The 17,867-nt window shown below is 30.3% G+C and overlaps 1 protein-coding gene across 1 annotated transcript in view; it reads left to right on the forward strand.

The window, feature by feature from the left end:
- LOC142332751 (neuroligin-4, Y-linked-like) overlaps positions 1-17,867 on the forward strand; it is a 702,340-nt gene that overhangs the window by 432,893 nt on the left and 251,580 nt on the right. The window contains exon 4 of the mRNA XM_075379365.1: positions 11,290-11,490. Within this exon, the coding sequence (XP_075235480.1) occupies positions 11,290-11,490 (201 nt within the window). The remainder of the gene's footprint in view (positions 1-11,289; positions 11,491-17,867) is intronic.

Here is a 17,867-nt window from a genome sequence, read left to right on the forward strand (position 1 = left end):
GTCTAATATAATTTGTATACAGTCTAATAATTAGACAGTACACAAATTTAGTTGTTAATTGTTTTACTATCAAATTATAAATATGTTAATGGGAATGAAAAAAATATAAAAGTTTTTAATTACGTCCTTATAGGAAGTAAAGTAAATATTGTGATCGCGAAAAATTTCGGTTTTCAGATTTCAACGGAAATATCCATTTTGATCATCCCTGAATCCATTTTGACTAGTTTCGGCGTGAGGAGTGTACGTACATAAGTATCTCGCAATAACTCAAAAACAATATCGCTCGAATTAAAAACTGTAGTAGAAATTTAGTCATAAATAAATACAGGTTCTCTAAACAACACGTCTTTCTTTCTTTCTTCATAGTTTCATAAGTTTTTCCATTGCCTTTAACGGTTTGGTGTTATGGCTTTAAATGCTAACTATTTCTTTTAAACAGAAAATGTGTTTGCCGTAAATTAAAGATTTTGTAATTGGAAAATAGCTTCATTTTTATATTTTAGTGTGTGTTTTTTAAAATTCTTATTTGATTATATTATTTTATTGTTTCCTTTATACAAACTATATATATATATATATATATATATATATATATATATATGTGTGTGTGTGTGTGTGTGTGTGTGCGTGTGTGTGTGTGTGTGTGTGTGTGTGTATATTAAATTAGAAAAATATTTATTTATATTTTTATTATTAAAATTTTCAATGCCAAATTATTGGGAAAATGTTTATCCTAAAGAACTTTTCTAAATTAATTTTGAAATATATAATAAAAAATATTTCTATAGATTTCATAGTAATTTTAAAAAAAATCTGATGTGGACAACACATGTACGTCTATTAGTTCACATATTAACTACGTATTTTTATTTTTTTTATTGTTATTGAATTATTATTTTTTGTAATTTTTTTTGACAATCAGAGGTTAATAAATTAATAAATCAATATATTTAAATTAAAAAAAGTTAACAAAAAGAAGGAGATGAAGTCGGATTTGAACCGATGTGCCTTCCCCTTGTAAAAGCCAAATATTTCATTGATTAAAATTTTATTTTGTTATAACTGTGGAACCAATAAAAATAAGTACCACTTACGATATATCATTGAAAAGCTCTCAATTAGTGCTTATTACTGTAGTAGTCATCCAAATTATTTTAGATTTTGGGCTTTTTTGGACATTTTTGGTTCAGTCGATTGCAATCAAAAGAGGAGGTGGTGTACAACTGGATGTTACAACAGTCCTAAATACAAAATTTCAATATCCTACGGCTAATCGTTTTTGAGTTATACGAGATACATACGTACGTACAGACGTCACGTCGAAACTAGTCAAAATGGATTCAGGGATGGTCAAAATGGATATTTCCGTTGAAATCTGAAAAACGAAATTTTTCGCGATTTCAATACTATCTTTACTTGGCACAAAGTAGTAAAAAAATTACCAATTAATAACTTTTACAATACAGATAATAAAGGTGTGAACTATGAACAGTAAAAAACAATAAGTTTTTAACTTATTGGTATTGATCAGGCGTATTGGTAATGATCAGGCTAAAAACTAAAATAAAACATAAAAAAAAAATATTATAAAATTTCATCTATTTTAAATAAAAGGTGACCTTTCAACCACTTTCACTTATAAATTTTTAAGATTAAATTATAAAACGTTTTAGTTTATATAAGCTTTCGCTCTAAATTTATCTTCTAAATAATTTAACGCCTTAAAAGCTGTGTTCTTATGTTTTCGATATGCATTTGTTTCTAGATTAGGGTATAAAATATTTTTTCGTTAGAAATGTATCCATATAGTACGGATTTAAATATTTAAATGTTTGTTTTCTATTTGCTTATATACTTTTTTTTTCTATATACTCGAGTTGGTCGAGTCTAATTTTTGTCTTATAGGGTTTACGGATAAGATTTTCGTGTTGATGTTTGTGAACATGTTTTTTTTTTCTTTCTTCTATAAAATGAACTGTTAAAGTAAATTCAGTGGTGGACTGAAGACATTTTATATTGTTGTGAAAAGTAGCGCCCGTATCTCCAATGTAGAACTTATTGCAGTTAGATTCTACAGTTTGTAGACTCCGTAGTAAATTGAATTTGTTTGACTGTTTATGTGACTTGTCTGAACACGTGTATTTTATTTTATTAGTAATTCTGTAAGAAATGAGTTGCCTTTTTTTTTGTACAGTACCAATAAATCTAGGTCAAAATCAGTCCACTTCTTATATTTTTCATCTTAAATTTTTAGTGCACTGTAATTGGTTTAAAAAATTTTTATTTTTAAATTTTTTTAAACAAAACATGACAATAATAAAATCAGGTTACAACCAATTGCCCAATTTTTAAACAGCTAAAAAAAGCTTACAACACCGTTGTAAGCAGTCACGCGGCTTTTTCCTGATGCACAGCTTACACACACTTACACATACAACGTAATTTAAAATATTTATCATTTTATTTAAATATAATATTTTTTGTTTATTTAATTCAATGATTCTAACCAAAGCGCGCGAACATACGGTAGCCTATTTCATTTGAGCGGATGTGGCGATACTAGCGGCCACTTTAAATACCGTTTTACAATGATTCTGATTAAAGCGCGCGAGCGCATCATATTTATTTCGAGCGGGTGTGGCGGTACTAGCGGCGACTGTCAGCACTAACTAAACTAATGTAATTTTACAACTTGCATAACAAATTTCTAATCTGTGGTCGGCAGACAGGTGTAGCTCCTCAAGACTTAATGCACCAGGTCAACCGGACGATCGAGTTCAAGACCTAGCTAGTCGAGTTACCGTTTTACACTTTAAATATTATTTATTTATTTGATTCTACCGCTCACTTGTGATGTCACAACATAGCGGACAACTACAATAGCTGTACGTTAGTGCTACAATAGCGCTCCTTGTGGTAAAAGAAGGTAATATTGAGGAATAAAATGATATTAAATTTTTTTTTTCAAATATTATTTTTTAATAATTAACAAATGTGCATAACAAAAATACGACCATAAATAGGCGAAATCTCGCCTATTTACTTTGCTCTACAGCTTCACCCCGTTGACCTTTTTTAAGTTGAAAATTTAATGGCACCAATGCCTCATACATAGAAGTTATCTAACTGTGTTTGGTCAAAATCGGTCAGAAATTCTGGAGATGTAAGGAGTGCAAGACCGATACACATATGTACATAGGAACTTCCGGAAAATTTCCATCCGGTTTTTTAGGTTCCTTAGGTGTTAAAATGTAAAAATCTTGCAATTTTTTTTTTGCAAATATTTTTATTTATTGTTTGCCAATGTGCCCATTTTAGCAAATATATGACAAGTGAGTGGTTGGGACACGGAAGCCGATGGTGTATGGCACCACGCTTAGTCCGCTCACGCTGTTAGGTAAGCTCTAGAAGCTATTAAGCTCTAGAGCTTAATAGCTCTATTATTAGTGAGCAGTTTCGCTAAACTGCTCGGTAAACTGTTTCGAGGCTCAATAGCCGTTTGTGGCACATTCATTCGGTCTTATGCTTTAGGGCGACCGAATGGGATAGTGGCGAGAGAAATGCCAAGCAAACCAAACCATACCAGGATATTGTAATGCAATTAATTATTGTATTCTTTTTACTAAAAATAATGTATTTTATACACGCTGTTTCTATATAGTATGTTAACCATAAAATAAACAATAATTATCGCATTTACAAAAAAAAATAAATAAATAATATTTGAATCTGTTTCCATTTGCCATTCTTCCTGAGCGAAATATCATGTTACATATCATCATGAATAGCTCACCGAAATGTAAAAGATATAATTGACGGAATAAATGACATTTTCATTCTAAATCCATTATATGATCTAAATTTGTATAATCATCATTTCTCTCAGAGAAGGTAACTCTGACTTCTCAATTTTCAACATCAAAATTATATTAATGTGAAACATTACATGAATTGTAACATATGATTAGGTTTATATGTCAAAATAAACTTGTACTATAAATAGTATAAAGTAAAAATTTGAACGATATGAAAAATTATTTATATACTGTCTAATTCAATATGGAATATATTTATTTATCAAAAAATAAACTAATTTTAATAAAAACCATGATTTGTCGATCTCCGTGGCTGAATAAGATGCGTCTCGACATTTCGGGAGGAGGTCTCAGATTTGAATTCCGGTCAGGCATGGCATCTTTTCATATGCTACAAATTTCAATCGGGCTGATGACCATAACTACTGATGACCATTTTTTCATAACAAAATTAGCCATTTCACGATATTTATAATGATAGAATCAATAATTGTATTAATCTTTTCATTATTGTAATGCTCCTATCTATCAATTACAATACTCTTTCGAGATAAATGATCCGTTATTAGGATGGGAGATTTTATAATATTTTATAATTAGGGATTAAGATAATTTACCGGTCACATAAAATAAATTCTAAATAATTTTTAAACAATTTAAATCTCATTTAATATTTTTTTTCAAAATGTGGCTTTAATATAATAGCAAAAAAAATCCGTTTCGGCACGCCGCAAGGCAGCGCTAGATTTCACCAGTGCTAAGTAAGACATAAAAAAGACTTGCATCTTAAAGTTAAGAAAATCTTGAAAATTTGCTCAATACGACAATGGTTGCACGTTAAAAAACTTTCACATGTTTAGCATACGACAAGTCCCAACTTCTTACAATTCCAGCAACATTTTGGTCATCCCTTGCCGTAAGAGTTGATCATATCAAAAATTATTACAGATAAAAATTTTAGGTAATGTTAAGAGGACTAACGCCCAAACCGATTCGATACTTTGTCTATTAAGAGAGGTATGATTTTTTTGTCTTCGAAACCGCAATTTTTCACCCATCAAACAACTTAACTGATGTAAGTTCTAGGCCCTTATCCAAAGAATAGTAGGAGCTTTAAACGAATTCGATATTTTACTTAATAAGAAATAGCGACATTTTGTTTTTCCAAAAAGTCCCCCCATTTCCACACTCATGGAAACACTTATCCCAACAGTGTTTCCACTTTTGGAAACAGTCCTGGAACGCTTCTTTTGTGATGTTCCTTCGTCGCATTTGCCTCAATCTCGGGATCGTCTCAAATCTTCTTCGTTTAAAAGGACTTTTGAGTTTGGAAATAAAGAAGAAATCACAAGGAGCGAGGCCAAAAACTCTTGAGTTCTAAGGGCTCAATGGGCTGGAGCGTTGTCGTGATGAAAAAACCAATGATGCATCTTCAATTTTTCGGTCAAAATCTTGTAACATGATCCAACTGAAATCCCACACCTTTCAGGAAGCTCTCTGATGGTCAGACGTCGATTTTCCAGAACCAGGGTGTTGATTTTGTCTACGTGTGAGTCGTCAGTTGATGTGGAAGTACGTCCAGGACGCTCATCGTCCTCAATTGACTGACGTCCTTGATAACTGTCTCGATCGTTATAACGTCCATGCTACTTAAAACATGTCGCACGCTTCATAGCAACATCACCGTAAGCTCTTGAGCATATCAAAAGTTTTACTCGCAGATTTTCCGAGTTTAACACAAAATTTCACAGCAACTCTTTGCTCGTTCAAGTCATTCATTCTAAAATCCGCCAAACGAAAAAAACACTTCACAAGCAACCGCGTAGCTAAGCAACCAATAATGATATTTGCAATCAAAAAACTGTGTTGTAATCAGCTGATATGTACGAACATGGTGACGCCAAGCGGATTTGACTGGAACCAACTGGACTAGATCAATTCAAACAGTCTACGTATTTCTTGAACAGAACTCGTATATAAGTATTTTTTTCCCATGTTCCCATGTAATTCGTTTCACTTCAAAAATATATTTAGGTTTGTAATATATTTTTTTATTTTTAGTAACTCAATTTAAAATTATAAATTTACAGCTATATATATATATATATAAATTTTATTTTAAAAATCCCATAAAATTTAGGAGAAATATTATCTGATGATTGGAGAAATAGGCCATTAACTGCATTAATCCAGTCTCCTCTTCCTCTAAAAATATATTGTATAGTACCACTTCCTGAATAGCCTGTTGCTCCGTCACATTCAATTCAACAGAATAGTTCATCACATCTATAGTAATAATTAATATTATTCATGAAGACTTTTTTTTATAACGCTCAGAAATCATGATTTCTGAAAAATAAATTAATTTTATCACTAAAATGGGATATGATGTACGAAACGCAAAATATCATTAAATGAAGTATTTATTCATGGAAGACATGCTACTAATTCTGTTATTTTGACTGTTGACGTATTTACTGACGTGAAACCATGCCTTGTCGGTTAAATGAACTTTCTTAAAGAAAAACAAAAAAAAACAATGAAATTTTTATCGTAAAAACGTAGTAAAAGGCTGTGTTTATAACATTTGTGCACGCTACCCCCAAAACTTCATGACAGCTGCTTACCAAGCGAATGAGTGATTACGTTTTCTACCATTGTTACCAACATAATTAAACTAGCAAACAAAATTTCCCTTTCAATAGAAATTGTGTAAAAATAATCTGGCAACTTTAATTTTTTTTTTAATTTTTAATTTTTTTTTTTAAATTTTATATATATATTATGTATGATAAGTACGGTATTAAGTTAATAAAAATGTTTTAACATTATCTAGTGAAAGAATTAAACTTTAAACTCTAAACAAATTTAATAAAATATAAGCAACATCTTTTCCAATTATTTTATTTTATTTAAAACTTCTTTACACTTTCTAGATCTCTGTGTTATATTCTATAAATGATGAAAGTTTTTTTTGTTACACTAATCTTCTTTCTATTTATTACTTACATTATCCATCCTTTAAAATCTTACAGTTTAAACAAAAGAAATCTTCTATTTCTAATAGTGTTCTTTATACAGCATACAAGATTAAATACAATCGCAGTAACTATCATCCATGTCTCAATCCTTTTTGATTAGAAATTGCTTTTCTTGGTATTTTACTCTTATTTGAGGTATCTTCCCGTACCATGATTATAAATAACTCTTCCTTCCTACACTTCCTGTTTCAACTAAAATTCCTTAAAACTGTTTATTCGGTTTATATACCCTCTAAAATTACTAATATATACAATTAAAAAATCTCATAATTTTATTTTTAATTTTTTCCAGAAATTTATATTTTCTAAGGGAAAATTTTCCGTTAAAATATTCAATTACATTAGTTGATTATTTAGAATAAGGTGATGAAGATAAGATATTTTTTTTAAAATTATATATATCTACACAAAATAAACAAAGTATTTCTGTATTATACGTCCTTTGATTGAAAAAAAAAAAAAATTAAAAGAAGTATTTCATCAAATCACCGGATTTATTTTTCACGTTAAATTTTAATTATTTATCTATAATTATCTTAATTATTTCACACGATAAAATGGTGAAACGTATTTGTGTCACATGACCTAAACAGTATGATTTCATTTTGTAAGCCAAGTGACTCAAACAAAAACAATTCATTTCAAGAAGCAGAATAAATTAGCTGATGTTTAAAATAAATACGTAACGCAAGTGAATGTTACTAGCTATTTCAATAATCTATAAATTGACTTATTTTTCTAGTCAACATTTATTAAAAAAAAAAATAAATAAATAAAATATTAATGAAAACTACTATAGGTATTAATACTTGAATATCATTAATAACAAAGTAAATAAATACCACTACTCACTGAGGTTTTTTTTATTTGTCTTCAGTCATTTGACTGGTTTGATGCAGCTCTCCAAGATTCCCTATCTAGTGCTAGTCATTTCATTTCAGTATACCCTCTACATCCTACATCCCTAACAATTTGTTTTACATATTCCAAACGTTGCCTGCCTACACAATTTTTTCCTTCTACCTGTCCTTCCAATATTAAAGCGACTATTCCAGTATGCCTTAAGTATGTGGCCTATAAGTCTGTCTCTTCTTTTAACTATATTTTTCAAAATGCTTCTTTCTTCATCTATTTGCCGCAATACCTCTTCATTTGTCACTTTATCCACCCATCTGATTTTTAACATTCTCCTATAGCACCACATTTCAAAAGCTTCTAATCTTTTCTTCTCAGATACTCCGATTTTCTCCTTAACCACCGACTTGGTCTAGTGGTGAACGTGTCTTCCCAAATCAGTTAATTTGGAAATCGAGAGTTCCAGCGTTCAAGTCCTAGTAAAATCAGTTATTTTTACAAGGATTTAAATACTAGATCGTGGATACCGGTGTTCTTTGGTGGTTGGGTTTCAATTAATCACACATCTCCGGAATGGTCGAACTGAGACTGTACGACTACACTTCATTTACATTTATACATATCATCCTCTGAAGTATTATCTGGAAGGTAATTACCGGAGGCTAAACAGGAAAAAGAAAGAAAGGTTTAATATTATAAAAAAAAAGTTCGAAAACAAATTCTGATCAACCAATAACGTTGGATCATATGATCCGCAAGTAATTACATGTGAGAGATAAATGTGTCACACTACAATTAATGTTAAATGTAAATTTCCGAAACATTCGATTTTCAAAAAATTCACAATTTCCAAAAATAGCATTTTTTTGATAGAATGGGGTTTAGTAAGATATACGAGGTGCGACAATAAAGTAATGAGGCTGATGTGAAAAAAATGTTGCTTACCGTTTTAGTCATGTTTAGTGTTGTCTCCTTCAAAGTAGTTCCCCTCTGATTGCACACACTTATTCCAGCGCTTCTGCCATTGATGGTAACATTTCTGGAACTCATCTTCTGTAATATCCTCCAAGACCCTCGTCACAGCTTTTTGGACATCTTGTGTTGTTTGAAAATGGTGTCCCTTGACCGCCATTTTGACTCTTCGAAATAGAAAAAGTCGCACGGATCGATATCTGGTGAATAAGGTGGCTGTGGTAGTACTGAAATTTGTTTTGAGGTTAAAAAATGCTGTACTGACAGAGAAGTATGGGATGGCGCATTATCGTGATGCAGAATCCAATTATTAGCAATGTTGCCACGGACACGAAGAACTCGTTTACGAAGTCTTTCTAAAATTTCTTTGTAGAAATATTGGTTAACTGTTTGTCCAGGAGGCACCCGCTCTTTATGAACAATTCCCTTGAAATCGAAGAAGCACACAAGCGTGCATTTCACTTTTGACTTTGACATGCGAGCTTTTTTTGGTCTAGGTGATCCCTTTGAGCACCATTGCGAACATTGGCGTTTTGTCTCTGGATCTTATTGAAAAAACCAACCTTCATCACCAGTGATAACACGGCTCAACAAATCTGGATTGATTTCCGTTTGCTCTAACAGATCGGCTGCCATATTTTTCCGTGTTTCTCGCTGTTGTGTGAGATTTTTGGGGACCATTTTTACAGAAATCTTTCTCATACCAAAATCTTCAGTTAATATTAGACGAACCGTTTCTCGATCGATGTTGAGTTCTTCTGCAATCATTTTCACGGATAATCTTCGATCAGATCGTACGATTTCACGCACCCTGGCAAAGTTGACATCTGTCCGTGAGGTTGATGGTCGTCCACTGCGTTCTTCATCTTCAATATTAGTTCTGCCTTCACTAAAAATTTTATGCCACCGAAAAACTTGAGCTCTTGACATAACCTCCTCTCCAAAAGCCTTCTGAAGCTTACCATTGTCGTCGCGTTTTCACCCGATTTAACGCAAAAAGAAATGGCATACCGTTGCGCCAATATTTTGCGGTTTCATTTCTGTGACAAGAGACACAAACACGTGTTCACTTATTGCAGCACAACTCACGACTGAGCAGTTGCATGAATGTGCTGCTTGGACTAGAAGTAGCTTATAGACCAAGGTCAAAGATGGTATGCCTACGCAAGCTGCAGGGTTGCCACATATTGCAAAGAAAAATCAGTCTCATTACTTTATTGTCGCACCTCGTATATATAAAGTAATGAGACTAGTTTTTTTTTGGCAACCAAAGTGGCAAAACTATAAAGTTAATAGTAAACATATGTTTATATGAACAGCTGATTTATATTAGGTATTAATATTATTATTCTACTGTTGCCACGTAAGACGTAAATGAACTTTTCGTGAAACGAGTTTGTTGTGCGTTACAAAATGAGTGATACTAATTATGAGCAATGTTGAGCAATCAAGGTTTGTGTTACACTAGGTGAGAATGGTACTGAAACTTTTTTTAAAAATTTAAAAAGGCATATAGAGACGACGCTCTGTCACAAGCCCAAGTTTTTAGGTGGTTTAAAGCACTTTCAATTGGCCGGGAATTAAGTTTCGGACGATTTACGCTCTGGAAAACCGTTAAAGTCAAAAAGTGACGACAGTGTTGAGCGAATCAGAAACTTGATACGGTACGACCGGTGATTAACTGTCAGAATGATTGCAGAACAATTGAATTTGAACCACACCACAGTACATCAAATTTTGACAAACGAATTTGACATGGAAAAGGTTTGTGTAAAATTGGTTCCACGAAATTTCACTGTTGAATAGAAAAAAACATGGTGGAAGTGTGACGCGATTTTCTAGGACGAATTGAAACTGATCCTGATTTTCTAACAAAATTTATTACTGGTGATGAATCTAAGATATTTCAGTTTGACCCAGAAACAAAATGCCAGAGAAAGGATTGGCACATTTCAAACTCACCACGTCCCAAAAAAGCAAAAATGAGCAAATTAAAACAATGCTAATTTGTTTTTTCGATAGTAGTGGCATTATCCATAAAGAGTTTTTACCTACAGGACAGACTGTAAGTCAATATGTTTACCGAGAAATTCTTGAAAGACTGCGGAAAAGATTTGCCAGCGTGAGACTAACTATAAAACAAAACTGGGTTCTGTATCATAACAATGCACCGTGTCACACTACAATCTCATTTTTTTTGGCAAAGAGAAACATTCCTGCAGTTCCTCACCACCTTATTTATCTCAGGTGAGTCCCGATGACTTTTTCCTGTTCCCGACTTTAAAAAAACACTTCAAAGGGCACCATTTTGGAACAGTAGAAAATATAAAAAAAAATATAACCGATCATCTGAAGGATATTCCGGTTTCTGAGTTCCATTACTGTTATGAAGAGCGGGAAAATCGTTTGAAGCATTGTATGGATTCCCAAGGGAACTATTTCGAAGGTGTAAAGTCCATTTATAATTGGATTGTAAATAAAATGTTTTTCTGAACCAGTCTCATTACTTTATTTACAGACCTCCTCATATATATATATATATATATATATATATTAATTTTATGGTGCAATATTTCTTTTAATGGTTGAAATTTAATTTACAGGTTTCTTGAACGCTAATCTAGCACCGCAAGTAAAAGCAAGAGTCGCAAATTACGGCCTAATGGATCAAATAGCAGCGTTACATTGGGTACAACAGAATATTGCTTTATTTCACGGTGATCCAGGCAATGTAACATTAATTGGTCATGGAACTGGTGCCGCTTGTATAAATTTTCTTATTATTTCACCAACCGTAATGCCAGGTAAGTGTAATTATAATTATACGTACATAAATACTTTTATACAAAATTTATTTACTTTTAAACCGAAATAAAATAGAAGATTTTCAATTCAATTTTTAAATCTATATTCAACTTTAGTTTTTTAAAAAAAAATTCGCTGGTTTCAATAATTTTCAAGTTTATAAATGAAATTTTCCTCTAAAAATCATAAAATAAATGAAACCTGTATAAAAAACAATTTTAAGAAAAGTTTTATAAAAAGAATTATAATAGTTTTATAAAATAAATATTACTAAATTATTTGATATTTATGATTTCATTATTTCATAACCCAAGGTGGCATTCTGATATTTAAAAATTCTGAATTTAAAAAAAAAAAAATTATTCATTAACGTAACTTAATGCGAAATATCATAAAATAAATTATTTATTCATGGGAAGACATGCTACTAATTTTGTTATTTTGACTGTTGACGTCAGTTAAAGAACTTTCTTAAAAAAAATTTTAAAAAATCATAAACTTTTATCGTAAACGATATTAAAAATTATTTTTTTACGTGAATTTAAAAAGAAAAAAAATGAAAAATTTGCTTTAATGTAACTTATTAGTATGAAACGTAGTTTTAATAAATATTTTATCAAGAATTTGGAAAAAAAAATTATTAAGTTAACATTTTAGAAAAATATAAATTAGATTAGATTATTCCTTTATTTTCCTAGTATAAAATATTACATAAATTAAAGAATTATAATATAAATATTTAGGAAACATAATACTTGCAAAGGATAAGCAGTGCGTAAGTATGAGCCACTTTATATATAGAGTTTCTAAAACGATTAGCTGGCTATACTTTTTTGGATTCTGCTTGTAAATTTATAATTTTTATATTACTTATTAATTTAAATGTCAGGAAAAGATTTTTGAAAGTGTATGTTTGGAGTGTCGCTTTATATGGAAGTGAAACTTGGACAATCGGAGTATCTGAGAAGAAAAGATTAGAAGCTTTTGAAATGTGGTGCTATAGGAGAATGTTAAAAATCAGATGGGTGGATAAAGTGACAAATGAAGAGGTATTGCGGCAAATAGATGAAGAAAGACGCATTTGGAAAAATATAGTTAAAAGAAGAGACAGACTTATAGGCCACATACTAAGGCATCCTGGAATAGTCGCTTTAATATTGGAAGGACAGGTAGAAGGGAAAATTGTGTAGGCAGGCCACGTTTGGAATATGTAAAACAAATTGTTAGGGATGTATGATGTAGAGGGTATACTGAAATGAAACGACTAGCACTAGATAGGGAATCTTGGAGAGCTGCATCAAACCAGTCAAATGACTGAAGACAAAAAAAAAAAAATTATTAATTTATAATTTATATTCTTAATATTAATACTAAGATTATTTTGTATTATTTTAAACGGTTACAAAATGAGGTTAACAACATAACGAATATAACGTAATTCAATTTATACAATATACTAATCATAAAATTGTAGAACAATATAAATATATTATTTACATCATATTCATATTCCTATATCTTCTTGATATATAGAATGTTGAATTTTAATGCATGGTTGCGGGTGTTAATTTGTTGTAGTAATATGCTCAATTTTTTTTTAATTCTTTCGACGTTTTCTAAGATAAATTTTAATTGATGTCAAACTTTAGCAATTAAGTTTTTGTTTGTAAGAAATTTTGTTTTATTTATGTAAAAAGTTTCATTTACTACTATTTATTTTAAAAACAGTTTTAATTTTTATTTTTATTTTTATAAATATTATATACTGAGTGTTTCTAAATTGGTACCCCGGCTATACTTTTTCGAATTCTACTTGTAAAACTAAACAAAAAATATCGTAAGGAAAAATGGAATTTCTCCTTCGTTTTTCCACTGTCCGCCATTTTGTTACTTTTATATATAATTTATATTTCAAGTTCGGATAAAGGAAACACATTAATAATTCTGTCAAAGCTTTGTAATAAGTTTTAAAATTAGAAAAAAAATCAGGACTTAAAAATACCTTCGAAAATTACAAATTAGCGGCTATTTTTATTTTTTTCAATCCGTTGTATCTCCAGAAATATAAATTTTATCAAAATTTATGTTATTTCTAAAATATTAAGCATTTTATTTTGAACAAAATGACTTTTTATTTTTTATTTTTAAATCGGTTAACAAATAATGGCAAAAAATTGATGATGTAATTTTGTGTCTGTTTTCATGTCGTTCACTTAACGTTCAATTCGATTAAATATTGTTTTTTAAGTTCTGTTAATTCTAATATTGTAATTAGTATCAAATTAAATAATAATTTTCTCACAATAATAAATAGACTTAATAATTAAAAAAATAAAACAACTACCTGTGATAACCTTCCGTTAATTATTGTAGAACATTAGGTGTAATTAAACAGTTAACAATTTTTAAAAGTTATAAAAGATATTCTAAGTGTCCATCATTAGAGTTTAGTGTAATCTCCAGTATTTTTCTGAGAGATTGCCTTAATCGTTCAAAAATTCCGAAAGTATTACTAATTTCTTGAAATTCATTTTGGATCCTTTGTTGAAGATCTTCGATATTGAGTATTGGAATTGAATAAAAAATATGTTTCAAATGGCCTCACAGGTAGAAGTCAAGAAGGTTCCAGGCAGGTGATCGGGCAGGCTAGGGCACTGGTACTCCGCGGCCTATTCATTTTTTCATGGAAAGTTTCATGCAGGAAATCTTATACCTACTGACAGAAATGTGCTGGAGCACCATCGTGGTGAAACCACATATTTCCTCTTAATTGTAGAGGTTATAAAAAATGTGGAAGATTTTCGGAAAATTGGCAAGATTTCTCCATTTAAATAATTTGGTAGAATGACAAAACCCACAAGATAGTAATTATAATACCTACCCGTATGTTCAGAAAAAATCTTTGTTGATAAATGTTGAAATAAGTAACATTTATTGCATTAACAATTTAAATAATAATTTATTATATAACTCGTAATTTAATTTTTTTTTTCAAGAATTCATTTTTATATTTATATTTGTTTATTTTTGTAAATACTATCGTAGAAATGCCGAATAGCACAAGCGAAACGAGCCTTCAGTAAGAAATATAATTTGTTTACATCAAAAATTAATTTAAATGTCAGGAAAAGATTTTTGAAAGTATATGTTTGGAGTGTCGCTTTATATGGAAGTGAAACTTGGACAATCGGAGTATCTGAGAAGAAAAGATTAGAAGCTTTTGAAATGTGGTGCTATAGGAGAATGTTAAAAATCAGATGAGTGGATAAAGTGACAAATGAAGAGGTATTGCGGCAAATAGATGAAGAAAGAAGCATTTGGAAAAATATAGGTTAAAGAAGAGACAGACTTATAGGTCACATACTAAGGCATCCTGGAATAGTCGCTTTAATATTGGAAGGACAGGTAGAAGGGAAAAATTGTGTAGGCAGGCCACGTTTGGAATATGTAAAACAAATTGTTGGGGATGTAGGATGTAGAGGGTATACTGAAATGAAACGACTAGCACTAGATAGGGAATCTCGAAGAGCTGCATCAAACCAGTCAAATGACTGAAGACAAAAAAAAAAATATCTTGTCTAAATATATAATTTTATGAGTCTTCCTCAAAAATTCAAAACCAATTTTCAAGACTTAAAAATGGGAAATCAAGTCAGAATTTGCCGTACACAAATATGAATCATGAGGACCGATATTTTAGAAAACATTTATTTTCAAAATTAACAAGATTTACCTCTATCAAATAAGATAAAGATGTTTTCGTGTAGCTTTATAAAATATTTCGGTTTATGAATCTTATTTTACTTGCGATGGAGCTGCATCAAACCAGTCAAATGACTGAAGACAAAAAGACAAACAATTGTAGAAAAAATAAATTGTAGGAAAATTTTAATAATTATTCAATTAAAAAGCCTGTTTTTGTACCAATGAAAGTTTATTATTTTTTAAATACCCTATTTATTTTAAATTTTAATGCTGATGGCCTTTGATCCGTGCTTTATTTTTTTCAATTTTTATAGAGGGGATACACCCAAAATACTACAAGCAGCATCCAGTTGTTCAATATTGTGATGTGGGGTAGTGTACTGCTTTTTGGTATTCGCATTGATATAGTTCTTTGTTCTGGTAAGAAAAAATACTTTTGAAACGGTTAACGCAAAGAGACTTCCAAGGAACTACATTTAAATTTGGAAAAATGTGTTCTTTAAGAACTTGTTCTAATATTATTTGATGTTATAAGTTTTTCTTAACTGTTTTTTTATGAGTTGCCAAAGGGTTACAACAGAACTATCGATACTGGTGACTGAAGTTTGATTAAAACGTTTTTCATGATATTTTCAAACACTAGTGACATCTGAATTAACACGTAAAAAAATAAAAAAATGGTTGGTTTCATCACTAAATTCACAAATTTTAATGAGTTCTTTTGGCACTGTATCATACATTGTTTTATGACACTCTTCATTCACATAAATTCCTATGGAACATTGTTCTTCCATTGTTTTATGTAAAATTACTTGAAAATAATGTAAAAATTTAACTCGTTTTAAAATTTGCAATATAATATTATTTAGTAAAACTTAATGATTTAATAAACACTTCTAAACACAGGATGAAATTTGAGACGGTCGGTAAAAATGTGATCAGGAAGCTGACTGATGTCAAACTGACATGTCTGTAACTGCAAAGCTATATCATGCAACAAGCATAAAAGCAACATCAATTTCCTGACTACTGGAAATGACTTCAAACGCCTGTTATAACATGAACACTGCAGTTGAATGGTTCAAACAAATCTATTTCAAGTATAGTAGTAATAAGTATAAAAATATTAAAGTACCAAAGAGACAAGAACGCCGTAGGAGCAAAATGAACACCCCTAGTAAGTCAAAATGATATCGCTTTTAACAGGTTTTTCGTGATTTTTGAGAGGTTATATTTTTTTTATTAGCACAATACACAGTAATATTTTTTATTTGCCATACAAATCTACAAAAATACTGTAATTTGTGCAAATTTAAGATTTTTATCATCGGCCCCATCAGAGTTATTTGAAGCCAAAATTTGAATTAAAAAAAAAAAATTATTTTTCAAAACTTTATAAGAGCTAATATCACCATTATTTACGGTAAAACTACTAACATATACCTACATATAAATAAATAATTCAAACTGTATATGCCATCCCTGCCTCTTGAAAAAAAAATTACCAAAACTGAAATTTCACCGTTTCTCATGTTCAAATTTATTGGTAATTTTCTCACAGAAAGAAGAGAGATAGATAAATAAACCACTGGACCGATCTTTTACCTTGAGGAAATATGAAAAAAATTGATTTTTGTTTCATCCTTCAAATATCAATACTTTTTTAGTTATGATTTTTTCCGTAAACCCTCCTTACAATCATAAAAATAGGTGTGTGGGCACCTTAACAAAAATGGCCGCCACATGTAAACTGCTTAAATAAAAAATAAATATTTTTAAGGTCCTGAGACATGTGGGAAACAAATGGGTAAGTATATTTTTTTTTTAATTGGTCAAGCAACTATTTCTGGGGCACTAAAATGGATTTACCCTAATACATCATTAAAAAATCTAAATACTTATCTCATCCTGAAAATCTTTATGAAAATTCAACAATCATTTGGTCAGTTTTTAAACTTTAATCAACTTTCAGGTTTCTCGGCTTATTTTATTTTGGATATACATTTATTCGTACGGATAGCGTTTTATGTAATTCTATCTTCGGTTTAGGAGTGACCGGCATTCAACCTCTGAACTTTCCATATGAAAGATTGAACCGCTACCACTGAGCCATAACGGTAAAGGGAATCATAGATTTCTTAATTCACGCATTCTGATTAAATACAATGATTAAAAAAAAATCCATTTTTGAATTTCCACCATTAACTTTCCTTTTACAATAAAATATAAAATGATTTTTTGTGTAGGTGATGAAAATCTTTTTTCCACTGGACATTCAAATTATTACATAACAGGATTATCATCAGATCATGACATCAAAGAGTTAAGAGAAAAAAGGAGAATTTTTTTTAAAGTTCTTGATTGTACAGATTATATTTTAAATTTCTCGTAGAAATTACGGAAAATTAAATAAAAATTACGCGTTTTTATCTACATATTTTGTGATAATAAATTTTGATAGTTTAGTAATTTTCTTTTCCATTCTAGTCACTAAGGATCATGTTTACACAGTTTGAACTCTTTTTCTTTTCCCAAAAGGTCTTAATTATTTGCTCCGTTGGCTTTTTCTTTTTTCCAAACATTTATTTAGGTGTGTACCTTTCCTTTTTCGCTTTGGAAACTTAGATTCTTAAATCAATCTTCTATATATCAATTCATCTTTGTCATCAAA

This window comes from Lycorma delicatula, chromosome 12 (genome assembly GCF_047948215.1).
Source record: "Lycorma delicatula isolate Av1 chromosome 12, ASM4794821v1, whole genome shotgun sequence".
Classification (NCBI taxonomy): domain Eukaryota; kingdom Metazoa; phylum Arthropoda; class Insecta; order Hemiptera; family Fulgoridae; genus Lycorma; species Lycorma delicatula.